Genomic DNA, 14246 nt, shown 5'->3' on the forward strand with positions numbered 1-14246 from the left:
AGGTGACGCATATTATTCATAATAGAACCTGTTCCACATAATTCACAAACACCGTCATCGAGTTGTTGAGTTCACTTTAAGAGACGGTGTCTGGCATAATAACGTTGGTGAAAGTCAACAGCATTTGGTCGTAATGAAAATAAAGGGCTGCTGCTTTTATTAAGCGCATAAAATGACTCTTACATGTTTTATTCACAAAGTCCCGACAGTATAAACCAATTTGAGTTGTATTTTATTGCTGAAATTCTATTTCAGTCTTCAAATAGTTAAAATTCTGTTTAAAACAATCTCTTCCCCTTTTGCTATTAAACTCAGAACAGATGCTGGCTGGAGTTCAGCCACAAAATCTAACCTTCTTCCCAAAATACAATGTGTGAAGTGCTTATTTCCATACCGCAAAGGCAAGTAATTAAATGTTTGTGGAATAATGAATGACTAAGAGAATCTTTAGTGAGTGCCATGTCCATAGTGATAATGCCCTTGTCCGCAAGCCTAACCTTGAATCACTAACATATTTAAGTGTACAAATTCTTAGAATGTCAAGCTAAAGTTATATTTTCTTCATTTTAAGGCAGTATAAATTTCCTAATACAAGTAAATTAATGCCCTATTTAAATAGGGATTGATGCTCAATTATTAACATTATGCTTAATATAAGCAGCATAGATTAGCTCTAGAAAAAAATGTTCCAGTTGTGTGCTTGAATCCCCTTTTTAGTTATTAATGTATTGTTTTAAAGTTCTATATTGGGTTTGTATCATTGAGTCAATTCGCTTAATGAATGATCAAATTTACTACTAGTACATACCAACAAGGTGGGTCTCTGCTTTGATCTCCTATCATAGATTAACTGAACTGGCAGGGCTGGGATTGCTATAGCTGGAAATGGGCTCTATACCAAAAGCAACACGCATCAAAATTGCTGGTGAACGCAGCAGGCCAGGCAGCATTTCTAGGAAGAGGTACAGTCGACGTTTAGGGCCAAGACCCTTCGTCAGGACACACAACAGACTCTGAAGTTGACAAAGAATGGTGCCAAAAACAAAAAAAAAATCCAGCGAGTGGCTGTTCTGTGAGCGAAAACATCTTGTTAAATCCACTCGCTGGATTTTTTTTTTGTTTTTGGCACCATTCTTTGTAAACTTCAGAGTCTGTTGTGCATAAAAATCCCAGGAGATCAGCAGTTTATGAGATATTCAAATCACCCTGGGCGACACCTCATTAATTAGCTTGTTTATTTCGGCTTTTTTCATAAAGATGTGCCGGGTGCGCTCCAGCTAGCACTGCACCCCTGAGAAGAAGTATGGCTGTTGACAATGTCTGGTCCAATGTCCTGATAATTTGTTGCCAGGTTGTGAAGACCAATAGCTTGTGGTGTGTCCAAGTGTTAGCTGAATCCTGTGGAACTGGGGATCAGAATGAAGCAACGGTTTCTGAGAGAAGAAATATGGAGAAAACACCATGTATCTTCCAAAGTTGGAAAGAAGTCCATTATAGGAAAATTATCATCAAGGCTAGTTCAATATAGAGATATCTTACTTAACACGGGGCATTGATTTAATACATAAAGAATGAGACAAAAACTACAAAAAATGAACTGTAAAATTTAATTAAAATTTTAAGGCAATAAATGGAATTTGTAAACTACAAACTCTGTAACTGCCTAAATACAATATTAATGAACAGCTCTTTATTGAAAATTCTCTCTGTTTATTACATTAAGGGAAATATTAGGCCATTTATTCTGAATCAGTTAATGCCTATTAAAATGACTCTTGGAAAATTGCTTACAATAATATCTATCCTAATTTGTTTAAATAGCTGTGAGTTACTTTCAGATCTCCAGCAGATGATTTTATGCATAATATGTAGCATAACAACTTCTGCAATACAGCCTACCTCCTCTGCAACCCCGAAGCAGTGACTTACATGTACTGAAGCTCTCATCCATCACTTTGCCACTTCCGGGTTGCCCGGCTACAATAGTGCAGACCTTCTATACTGATGGATGCTGCTTTCCATTTAAGGGCATTGGTGTTTCCATACCAGGCTGCGATGCAGCCAGTCAATATACTCTGCACCACACATCCATAGAAGTTTATCAAAGTCTAAGATGTCATGTTCAATCTTCGCCAACTCCTAAGGAAGTAGAGGTGCTCCCATGCTGTCTTTGTACTCGCACTTATGTGCTCGGCCCAAGACAGGTCCTTAAATTATGACAGCAAGGAATTTAATATTGCTGACTCTCTCCACTTCTGATCCCCTGATGAGGACTGGGTCATGTTTCCTCCTCCTGAAGTCAATAGTCATCTCCCTGGTCTTGCTGACATTGAGTAAGAGGCTATTGTTGTTACACCATTCAGCCAGATTTTCAATCTCACTCCTGTTGGAGGAGTTGGAGCAGATGGCAGTTGAATGCGTGGCTGAGGAGTTGGTGCAGGGAGCAGGGTTTTAAATTTCTGGACCATTGGGATCTCTTCTGGGGAAGGTGGGACCTGTACAGATTGGATGGGTTGCATCTGAACTTGAGAGGGAGCAATATCCTTGCAGGTAGGTTTGCCAGCATGGTTCGGGAGGGTTTAAACTAATTTGCAAGGGGGATGGGACCCAGAGCAATAGAGCAGTGAAAGAAGTGCATGGAGTAAAGCCAGATCTAACATATAGAGAGGCTTTGAGGAAAGAGAAGCAGAATAAACAGTGTAAAGACAGTAAGGTAGAAGGGCTGAAATATGTGTACCTCAATGCAAGAAGCATCAGGAACAAAGGTGATGAACTGAGAGCTTGGATACATATATGGAATTATGATGTAGTGGCCATTACAGAGACTTAACTGGCACCAGGGCAGGAATGGATTCTCAATATTCCTGGATTTCAGTGCTTTAAAAGAGAGGCGGAAAAAGGGGAGGAGTGGTGGCATTACTGGTCAGGGATACTATTACAGCTACAGAAAGGGTGGGTAATGTAGCAGGATCCTCTTTTGAGTCAATATGGGTGGAAGTCAGGAACAGGAAGGGAGCAGTTACTCTACTGGGGGTATTCTATAGGCCCCCTGGTAGCAGCAGAGATACAGAGGAGCAGATTGGGAGGCAGATTTTGGAAAGGTGCAAAAATAACAGGGTTGTTATCATGGGTGACTTTAACTTCCCTAATATTGATTGGCACTTGATTAGTTCCAAGGGTTTAGATGGGGCAGAGTTTGTTAAGTGTGTCCAGGACGGATTCCTGTCACAGTATGTGGACAGGCCGACTAGGGGGAATGCCATACTAGATCTAGTACTAGATAATGAACCGGGTCAGGTCACAGATCTCTCAGTGGGTGAGCGTCTGGGGGACAGTGACCACCGCTCCCTGGCCTTTAGCATTATCATGGAAAAGGATAGAATCAGAGAGGACAGGAAAATTTTTAATTGGGGAAGGGCAAATTATGAGGCTATAAGGCTAGAACTTGTGGGTGTGAATTGGGATGATGTTTTCGCAGGGAAATGTACTATGGACATGTGGTTGATGTTTAGAGATCTCTTGCAGGATGTTAGGGATAAATTTGTCCCGGTGAGACAGATAAAGAATGGTAGGGTGAAGGAACCATGGGTAACAAGTGAGGTGGAAAATCTAGTCAGGTGGAAGAAGGCAGCATACATGAGGTTTAGGAAGCAAGGATCAGATGGGTCTATTGAGGAATATAGGGAAGCAAGAAAGGAGCTTATGAAGGGGCTGAGAAGAGCAAAAACGGGGCATGAGAAGGCCTTGGCGAGTAGGGTAAAGGAAAACCCCAAGACATTCTTCAATTATGTGAAGAAAAAAAGGATGACAGTAGTGAAAGTAGGACCGATTAGAGATAAAGGTGGGAAGATGTGCCTGGAGGCTGTGGAAGTGAGCGAGGTCCTCAATGAATACTTCTCTTCGGTATTCACCAATGAGAGGGAACTTGATGATGGTGAGGACAATATGAGTGAGGTTGATGTTCTGCAGCATGTTGATATTAAGGGAGAGGAGGTGTTGGAGTTGTTAAAATACATTAGGACGGATAAGTCCCCAGGGCCTGACGGAATATTCCCCAGGCTGCTCCATGAGGCGAGGGAAGAGATTGCTGAGCCTCTGGCTAGGATTTTTATGTCCTCGTTGTCCACAGGAATGTGAGGGAGGCGAATGTTGTCCCCTTGTTCAAAAATGGTAGTAGGGATAGTCCGGGTAATTATAGACCAGTGAGCCTTGCATCTGTGGTGGGAAAGCTGTTGGAAAAGATTCTTAGAGATAGGATCTATGGGCATTTAGAGAATCATGGTCTGATCAGGGACAGTCAGCATGGCTTTGTGAAGTGCAGATCGTGTCTAACGAGCCTGGTAGAGTTCTTTGAGGAGGTGACCAGGCATATGGATGAGGGTAGTGCAGTGGATGTGATCTATATGGATTTTAGTAAGGCATTTGATAAGGTTCCATGTGGTAGGCTTATTCAGAAAGTCAGAAGGCATGGGATCCAGGGAAGTTTGGCCAGGTGAATTCAGAATTGGCTTGCCTGCAGAAGGCAGAGGGTGGTGGTGGAGGGAGTACATTCAGATTGGAGGATTGTGACTAGTGGTGTCCCACAAGGATCTGTTCTGGGACCTCTACTTTTCATGATTTTTATTAACGACCTGGATCTAGGGGTAGAAGGGTCAGTTGGCAAGTTTGCAGACGACACAAAGGTCGGTGGTGTTGTAGATAGTGTAGAGAATTGTCGAAGACTGCAGAGAGACATTGATAGGATGCAGAAGTGGGCAGAGAAGTGGCAGATGGAGTTCAACCTGGAGAAGTGTGAGGTGGTACACTTTGGAAGGACAAACTCCAAGGCAGAGTACAAAGTAAATGGCAGGATACTTGGTAGTGTGGAGGAGCAGAGGGATCTGGGGGTACATGTCCACAGATCCCTGAAAGTTGCCTCACAGGTGGATAGGATAGTTAAGAAAGTTTATGGGGTGTAGGCTTTCATAAGTCGAGGGATAGAGTTTAAGAGTTGCGATGTAATGATGCAGCTCTATAAAACTCTGGTTAGGCCACACTTGGTGTACTGTGTCCAGTTCTGGTCACCTCACTATAGGAAGGATGTGGAAGCATTGGAAAGGGTACAGAGGAGATTTACCAAGATGCTGCCTGGTTTAGAGAGTGTGCATTATGATCAGAGATTAAGGGAGCTAGGGCTTTACTCTTTGGAGAGAAGGAGGATGAGAGGAGACATGATAGGGGTGTACAAGATAATAAGAGGAATAGATAGATAGAGTGGATAGCCAGCGCCTCTTCCCCAGGGCACCACTGCTCTATACAAGAGGACATGGCTTTAAGGTAAGGGGTGGGAAGTTCAAGGGGGATATTAGAGGAAGGTTTTTTACTCAGAGAGTGGTTGGTGCGTGGAATGCACTGCCTGAGTCAGATACACTAGTGAAGTTTAAGAGACTACTGGACAGGTATATGGAGGAATTTAAGTTGGGGGCTTGTATGGGAGGCAGGGTTTGAGGGTCAGCACAACATTGTGGGCTGAAGGGCCTGTACCTTGCTATACTATTCTATGTTCTATATATGCTGATTCTTCACCATCTTTGATTCAGCCTATGACAACAAACTTGAATCAGAATAAGAATCAGAATCAGGTTTACTATCACCAGCATGTGACATGAAATTTGTTAATTTAGCAGCAGCAGTTCAATGTAATACTTAATCTTGCAGAGAAAAAAAATAATAGAAACAGAAACATAGAAAACCTGCAGCACAATACAGGCCCTTTGGCCCAGAAAGCTGTGCTGAAGATGTCCTTACCTTAGAACTACCTAGGGTAACCCATAGCCGTCTATTTTTCAAAGCTCCATGTACCTATCCAGGAGTCTCTTAATCATTTCCGCCTCCACCACCACCGCTAGCAGCCCATTTCATGCACTCACCACTCTCTGCGGAAAAAAAACTTACCCCTGACGTCTCCTCTGTACCTACTCCAAGTACCATAAAACTGTGCCCTCTCGTTCTAGCCATTTCAGCCCTGGGAAAAAGCCTCTGACGATTCACACGATCAATGCCTCTCATCATCTTGTACACCTCTATCAGGTCACCGCTCATCCTCCGTCGCTCTAAGGAGAAAAGGCCGAGTTCACCCAACCTATTCTCATAAGGCATGCTCCCCAATCCAGGCAACATCCTTGTAAATCTCCTCTGCACCCTTTCTATGGTTTCTACGTCCTTCCTGTAGTGCGGTGACCAGAACTGAGCACAGTACTCCAAGTGGAGACTGACCGGGGTCCTATATAGCTGCAGCATTACCTCTCGGCTCCTAAATTCAATCCCATGATTGATGAAGGCCAATACACCGTATGCCTTCTTAACCACAGAGTCAACCTGCGCAGTGGCTTTGAGTGTCCTATGGACTCAGACCCCAAGATCCCTCTGATCCTCCGCACTGCCAAGAGACTTACCATTAATGCTATATTCTGCCATCCTAAATAAAATAAAAACACTAATAATAAATAAACAAGTCAATGAATTACGTACCATTGAATAGATTTTTTAAAACCATGCAAAAACAGAAATACTGTATATTTTTTTAAAAAGTGAGGTAGTGTCCAAGGATTCAATGTCCATTTAGGAATCGGATGGCAGAGGGGAAGAAGCTGTTCCTGAATCGCTGAATGTGCGCCTTCAGGCTTCTGTACCTCCTGCCTGATGGTAACAGTGAGAAAAGGGCATGCCCTGGGTGCTGGAGGTCCTTAATAATAGATGCTGCCTTTCTAAGACATCACTCCCTGAGGATGTCCTGTGTACTTTGTAGGCTAGTACCCAGGATGAAGCTGACTAGATTTACAACCTTCTGCAGCTTCTTTTGGTCCTGTGCAGTAGCCCCTCCATACTAGACAGTGATGCAGCCTGTCAGAATGCTTTCCACGGTACATCTGTAGAAGTTTTTGAGTGTATTTGTTGACATACCAAATTTTTTCAAACTCCTAATAAAGTATAGCCACTGTCTTGCCTTCTTTATAACTGCATCGATATGTTGCAACCAGGTTAGATCCTCAGAGATCTTGACACCCAGGAACTTGAATCTGCTCAGTCTCTCCACTTGTGATCCCTCTTGTATTGGAGCTGTGTTTAGCCACACAGTGATAAGTGTAAAGCAAGTAGAGCAGGGGGCTAAGCACACAGTGCAAGTGAGGAAATTGAAGTCTTGAAGTTTCTTGATTAGTTTTGAGGGGATGATAGTAATACTACAATGAAAATGAAGGTTTGGAGAATACAATCGTTGAAAGCATTGTATGAAGGCAGTCTTTATCTGCATTAGGTGTCCGCGCTGACTTTGTTCATTTACAGTTAATCAAGAGAACTCGGCAGTGAACGCTGGATGAATGCCTAGTTGAGAACTGTTGCTGGTAGTCTGTCGTATCCAACAATGATGGGAGACCTACATGTGAAAGTCTTTAAAGTGGAAAGCCATTACACTGGGGCAGTTCCACTCTCTCGACTTCAGACGTCTGGGTCCAGTGGTTTGAGTAGTCGCCACAGACTGGGTTCTTCCTTGGTTGCAGTGGATGACCATGACATCCTCTGTGCCTTGTCACACCCCTCGCTCTCCACGTCATGTTGCAGAACCACCTTCCTGGCCGTTGGATCTCACTGTAAATCTCATCCGCCCCATCCGCTGGAACTGACTTCACTTGCTAGTACAGGCATGTCCCTCTCTCACCGGGGTCTAAGGCCCGCTGGCTACCTTCACCTGGTTCAACTCGCCTGTTGAAGTATTGGGGTTTGGCCGCCAGTTACTTGGAGCCACAGGTGAGAGCTCCAAGTGGGACTCAAAGTTAAGTGAGTTGTCCAAGAATGGACAGAACAAGCCCCTTCACTGGTGGTACTAAACCTCTCTGAACACTCCATCAATAACTATTAGGAACTAATATGCAGTTTTATAGTACTGTAGGAATGTTCTAATTTGTTCTGTATTTCATTTAAACACATAATTTGTTACTTAGTTAAATGGTAATTTGTCTTTTTTTAAAACCCATTTTAACTATTCTGATGAAACTTCAGCTCATTGGAACAGCTGTTTATTGGGCCAAAATGTACTGGTCCTGATGTGTCCCTATTAACCAGAATACACTCTACTCGGAACACACAAAAAAAATGCCAAAGATGTTATTTATTTATATATCTCACACCAAAGAAGCACTACCACACAAAATGAAAAATAAAACTTAACTCACAAAGTACTGGAGTTGATCTGTAACGGATGAGGCAGCGACTAGAAAAACAATCTAAAATTATATTAAAGTTCTCAGGCAATAAATTGAACTCAGTGGGAGAGAAATCAACAGTTGATATTTCAGATTGAAACCCTTCACTTGGACTGGTTTAATCAAAAACAGCTGCTTACGTTCCTCCTGGAAGCAATGTCACCCTTTTGTTTTGAATTTGGACCTTCATTCTTGCTACTGTCTATTACAGACCAAACACGCCCCACCTTCAGCATTGACATAAGGACAGAAATTCAGCTCCAAAATTCTTTGGTCTGGCTAGGTACCCCAATCTTTATAAATTCAGATGCCGATATACTATCCTGTGTCAACCATGTACTTGTTGATCTATGCTAGCTGACAGCCCCTCATTTAATTTGTCATAACTTTAAAGCCTTCCTTGTCATCCCTCCATATTTCCTCCAAATTCTCTCAGCCGTAAAATCTTCCTACTTCCCATTCATCTTTCTCCGCTCCATCTTCTGGACCTTTGCTTCACCTTTGAGAGACAAGTCTTTGTCTACTTGAGATCCATACTCTAGAGTCCCTCCTTCCCCACAGCACCATCTCTATGTGATTGGTAATAACTACTGTTTCATTTCCTGTTCCGTTCACTTCCCTGAAGCCTTTTTCCCCTTTTAATGCTGTAGAAATGAAAGATGTTGCTACCCCATTAGACCACTCACTCTGTCAAGTCTCCCAAAACTCAATCATGGAACTTCAAATAAATGGCAGAGAATTGGTCTTATGGTCTTACAGTAGTTCAACCTGAAGATAGTAAGTATGATCAGTCATCAACAAACAACTGAGATTCTGCAAATGCTGGAAATCCAGTGCAACTCACACGAAATTCAGGAGGCCAGGCAGCATCTGTGGAGAGGAATAGAGAGTCATTATTGTGTTCTGATGTGTACTTTATTTAACCCACGAAGCTTGGAGAAACTCATTTGAGATCAGTAATTGGTTTTCTATTCTAGTGCCTTTCTGGGACCAAAAGACCTTTTACCATACCAAGAATATAAAGAAAAATTTGGAAAGTCTAACAAGCGAAAAGGCTTCAATGAAGGTCTGTGGGAGATTGAAAACAATCCTGGTGTCAAGTTCACAGGATATCAGGTAAGGACTGTTTGTGGATGCTTTAGTATTTTAGTAATAATATGTTAGGCCAACAAAAATTCACTTTATATCAGCATTTTTAAAGACTTATATATAATTGCTGTATGTGCAACAAGGAACAGTTAGCACATATTTCACGACATACCTGCTTGTGTTTGTAAGCTGGTAGTTAAACTTTACTATTGTGACATGATTTACAACTGCGTATAATCAGCGACATAGTTACCAGTGCTGCTTTCCTATTGAAAATGTGCTGCTTTTACTAACAGTGAAATCGGTAAACTCATGAAATTTGAAGCTTAATGTCATTCAGCAAAATGGGTCTCTTCTTTTAAAATAAACAAACACTATTTTCCCTCTTAAGTATCTACCCTGTCCATTTCAGATTCTTAGAGGAATTAGTTGACTAACTCACAAAAGAGAAGAGTTCTACAAAAGTTTGTGCTGAAATTCTGTGATAAATATTCCTTGTTTATGAATTAACACTCAGGGTTTGATTAGTTTTAATACAAATTAATTTTGCTGACCTATTACTACAGTGAATTATAGTGAATCTGATCATCGGTTTCTTCACTTAACCTGTAATCTTTGGACAACTCAGTTAGAAACTCATGCAGAAATTTATAAGAGATTAGCTAAATCATACATTTACCTTTTACTGGGACTGTACTCTGAATCAGAGTGACTGAGTGAGAATAACACTCCTTCAGATTTTTAACCTCATTTCGGACTTGTAGTTTTGCACTGTATTTTCCTTGTCTTGCATCACAGTCTACATTAAATAACCTGCCCATACCTATATCATTTCTACCTTTTAAAGAGAAGGGTTTTGAACCCCTTCAGTTTACAATTTTTCAGATGGATAAGTTCAATTCAGGAAATCTTGTTTTATAATTTAACGACCGTGAGGGGAATTAAACCCCTGATCTTCTCCAATGCATCAGTGTACTTTGAAATGTACAATACCCAAAGCTGCACATGATATGCCTTTTGTGGTCTCACACATTATGGAGTCATCGAGCAATGCAGCACTAATACAGGCCATTTGGCCCAACAGATCCATACCGATCATGGCGACCACCCACCTAGTCACGATTTCCTGTGTATAGCCCTTATCCCTCCAAACCAGGTGTTCCCAACCACAGACCCTACCATTAACTGTGGGGTCTGTGGACCCTTGGAAACCCCTGATCTAAGCCCTAAGTCCTAGCTCTGTATTTACCTATTCCAGGTGCTTTTTAAAGTATATTATTGTACCTGCTTAAGCCACTTCCTCTGGCACCTTGTTCACATTATTCACCAAATGCGCCCTCAAATTCTTTATAAATCATACCTACCCCTCTCACCTTAAATCTATTCCTTGTTGTTCTGGACTCCCCTACCTCGGGGAAGTGACTGCTACCGTCCATCTTATTTGTGCTCCTCATGGTTTTATAAATCTAAGATCACCCCTAATTCTTAAATGCAATAAGGAATAAATATGTACCTTGGCTCACCTCTCACTCTACACCTGGCAACGTCCTCATAATTCTTTTCTGCACTCTCTCCAGTTTAGCTGCAGCTTTCCTTAACAAAGTGACCAAAGCTGTACACAGAACTCTAAACCAAAGTTTCAAAATGCATTTATTATCAAAGAATGTATGAATTATACAACCTTGAGCTTTGTTTACTCACAGGCAGTCACAAAGCAAGGAACCAATTGCCCAGTGCCCACAAAAAAGAGGGAAAAAAAAACACAAAACAAACCATAAACAATAGAAGCGAGCAACAACAATAACATTCTAAATAAAACTGAGTCACCAGATCCAAATCCCCGGAGCAGCCCAGAGTAGGCCCAAAGCCTAGCTACTCAGTTCATCATATTAGTATTGCAAATCGCCACCAACTTCACCAGACGCAAAGCACAGCAGCTGGGGGCAGTCTCACAGCCTGAGCACTGCTGAGGGAGAAACCCCCAGGCTATCTGGGCTGACATTTAAAATGTTTGAACCTCGCACTAGGACCCGGGCCCACCAGACCTAAATTTCAATGTCGAAGGAGCCGTTCTCGACTTCTCCACATCAGCTCTGCGCCCAGAGCGATCCAACCTCATTCAACTTTTGACATCCTGCTTTTCCAGTCAATAATTTAAATTGTCCAAACAGCGGATTGTACCTTACATTAGGACCTGGGACTGCTCCGGGCCTTGAACAAGCTGCCCATCAACTCTCTTCGGATCTGGATTTCGCTGCCAAAGAAGCCATTCTCGACCTCTCCAATTTGGTCCGGTGTTTAGAGCGATCGACCCTTGTACCTGGGTTAGTTGGCCGGGCATCAGTACTCCTCAGTCCTGTCTTGTCCCCTCCGAATCATTCACTCCAAACAGCACGGCTCCAACTCCAAGTGCGTCGATTTTACAGCGCACCAGCAGGGCACATCCCACGAATTCACTTTGCCTTCGCTCGCCTTTTCATTGCTTGCAGTGATAGTTTACCATAATTTCCTTCAAAAAAAAGCTGTTATTATTAATGGTTTTAATCAAACTCCTTTGCTTTTAAACTACCAGTAAGCTGTCACGTCTTCAGTAGCGCCATCTTAAACCGAAAGTACTGGTTTAGGAAAAGTATACTCATACATTTCCAAAATACCAATGATGTTTATCATTTTATTTGATTAGATTTATTGATAACTACTTTCAATCAATGTTAATTATATCCATATCAAAATCCACTGATCGCTTTTTTTAAAATACAGTTACCTGTGCAGATATTTTAGATCTAAGTCCAAACATCCCTGAAGATAGCAGAAATGATAGATAACATAGTGAAGAAGGTATTAGGGGTTGTTGCCTTTGTTAGCCAGTACATAAATATAAGAGCATGAAGGTTTTGGTACAACTTTATAGGGAATTGCTTTGATCATCGATTTATAAGATTGTACAATTTTGGGTTATGTGTGGCTGTGCTCTGTACACTCCAGGACAGGCATGATTGCACTGGAAAGGGTGTGGGGGAGATCTACCAGCATGTGGCATGAAATGAAATGTTTTAGTTAGGTGACGAGACTGGCTGGTTTTGTTTTCCTTAGAACAGAGTGGGCACCTGCAAGTGATAAATACTTCATGAGAGGCATAGCTAGAGTAGATATTAAAAAACTACCTCCCCATGGCAGATGTCTCTAATGCTAGAGGACATAGGTTTAAGATGAGGAGTAAGATGTTTATAGGGGACCTGAGGAAAATATTTTTCACCCAACGAATGGCTGAATTGAAAGGTGGTGGAAACAGATACTCTCACCTTTATGAAGCAACTGGACAAGAACTTAACTTAACCAAACGAATGTCTAAGTATTGTTAAGTGAGAGGACTATAGATATGCACTTGATACTTAGCATTTATTTATTTCTTACATCCAAGGGAGTAAAAATCTTTATGTTCCATCTCCATCACAGTGTACGAGCAACAAGAAGGGAAATGTGGGAGGATATTACCCAAACACTAAAATTGTATACAGAATTGTTTTGTATACATGTATGTTGTTACGTACCCCGTAACTGGGTTGCCAAACCAGCAGAAATGGACAACTTAGTTGGAGTCTGGATTACTGGAACTGAGAAAGTTTTATTAAAGAAATAAGTAACACAGTACTCTAAACGTAAGGATATAAATGCAACGGGTTAGCAATGATAAAACACACATGTACATAGAACTAGGATAATAGGAATCAATCAAGCTCTATTGCAGTCTAGGGGTAAAATGATCAGTCTCAAGTGACACAGAGTTCAGTTCAGTTTAGTTCAGTTCGCAGTAATCGCTGTTGTGCCATTGGAGAGAGAGAGAGAGCAAATGCTGATATTCAAATCGGATTCAAACAGACCTTTGATATTCCTCGCAGTCAGCTTTCGGGCGAGCCCTTTGTAATGTCTTCTGAGGTCACCGACTGTGACCCCTCCATTCCGGATACGATTGTTCTTCTGTGGTGAACCCGGCACCCAGGCAAGGGTGGACACACACACCAGGTTCCCGCCGATCGTACCTTTTCACCCTGTGCGTCTATGGTCCGTCCTGCGACCAGACCTCCAAAAACTCCCACCAACTTGTGGGGGGGGGGCACAACGCACTTTCCAGGGTCTCGTTATCTCGTGGTGTGTCGCTTGCCTTAGCGAACCTGTTCCTTTTATCCCCCTGCTGGGGTATCGCCTGTCCATCAAATTTCAAACAGTTCAGGTTCAAAGCAACCGGTCTGAGAATACTCGGAACTGTGTCTCTTTTCGTTAATCTCACTCGTCTCTCATTTATTAGCATTTTGAATGTTTCCCCATTGTCTCTCTCTTATCTCTCTTATCGGCATCAATCTTCTGATAACTTGGTCTGTTGTCACAATGTACAGTCAGGTACGCAATCAGATCAATGTACAGTCAGATATGCAATCAGATCAATGTAACCATATAACAATTACAGCACAGAAACAGGCCATCTCGGCCCTTATAGTCCGTGCCGAACTCTTACCCTATCCTATTCCCACCAACCTGCACTCAGCCCATAACCCTCCATTCCTTTCCTGTCCATATATCTATCCAATTTAACTTTAAACGACAACATAGAACCTGCCTCAACCATTTCTGCTGGAAGCTCATTCCACACAGCTACCACTCTCTGAGTAAAGAAGTTCCCCCTCATGTTACCCCTAAACTTTTGTGCTCTAATTCTCAACCCATGCCCTCTTGTTTGAATCTTCCCCACTCTCAATGGAAAATGTCTAACCATGTCAACTCTATCAATTCCCCTCATAATTTTAAACACCTCTATCAAGTCTCCCCTCAACCTTCTACGCTCCAAAGAATAAAGACCTAACTTGTTCAATCTTTCTCTGTAACTTAGGAGATGAAACCCAGGCAACATTTTAGTAAGCC

At 42.1% G+C, this 14246-nt stretch overlaps 1 protein-coding gene across 1 annotated transcript in view; it reads left to right on the top strand.

Moving 5' to 3' along the window:
- The window catches only part of LOC134355967 (hepatoma-derived growth factor-related protein 3-like), a 130257-nt gene that overhangs the window by 63088 nt on the left and 52923 nt on the right, over positions 1–14246 (top strand). Inside the window, exon 3 of the mRNA XM_063066522.1 lies at positions 9218–9356. Coding sequence (XP_062922592.1) covers positions 9218–9356 — 139 coding nt within the window. The remainder of the gene's footprint in view (positions 1–9217; positions 9357–14246) is intronic.

This window comes from Mobula hypostoma, chromosome 13, assembly GCF_963921235.1.
Source record: "Mobula hypostoma chromosome 13, sMobHyp1.1, whole genome shotgun sequence".
In the NCBI taxonomy this organism is placed as follows: domain Eukaryota; kingdom Metazoa; phylum Chordata; class Chondrichthyes; order Myliobatiformes; family Myliobatidae; genus Mobula; species Mobula hypostoma.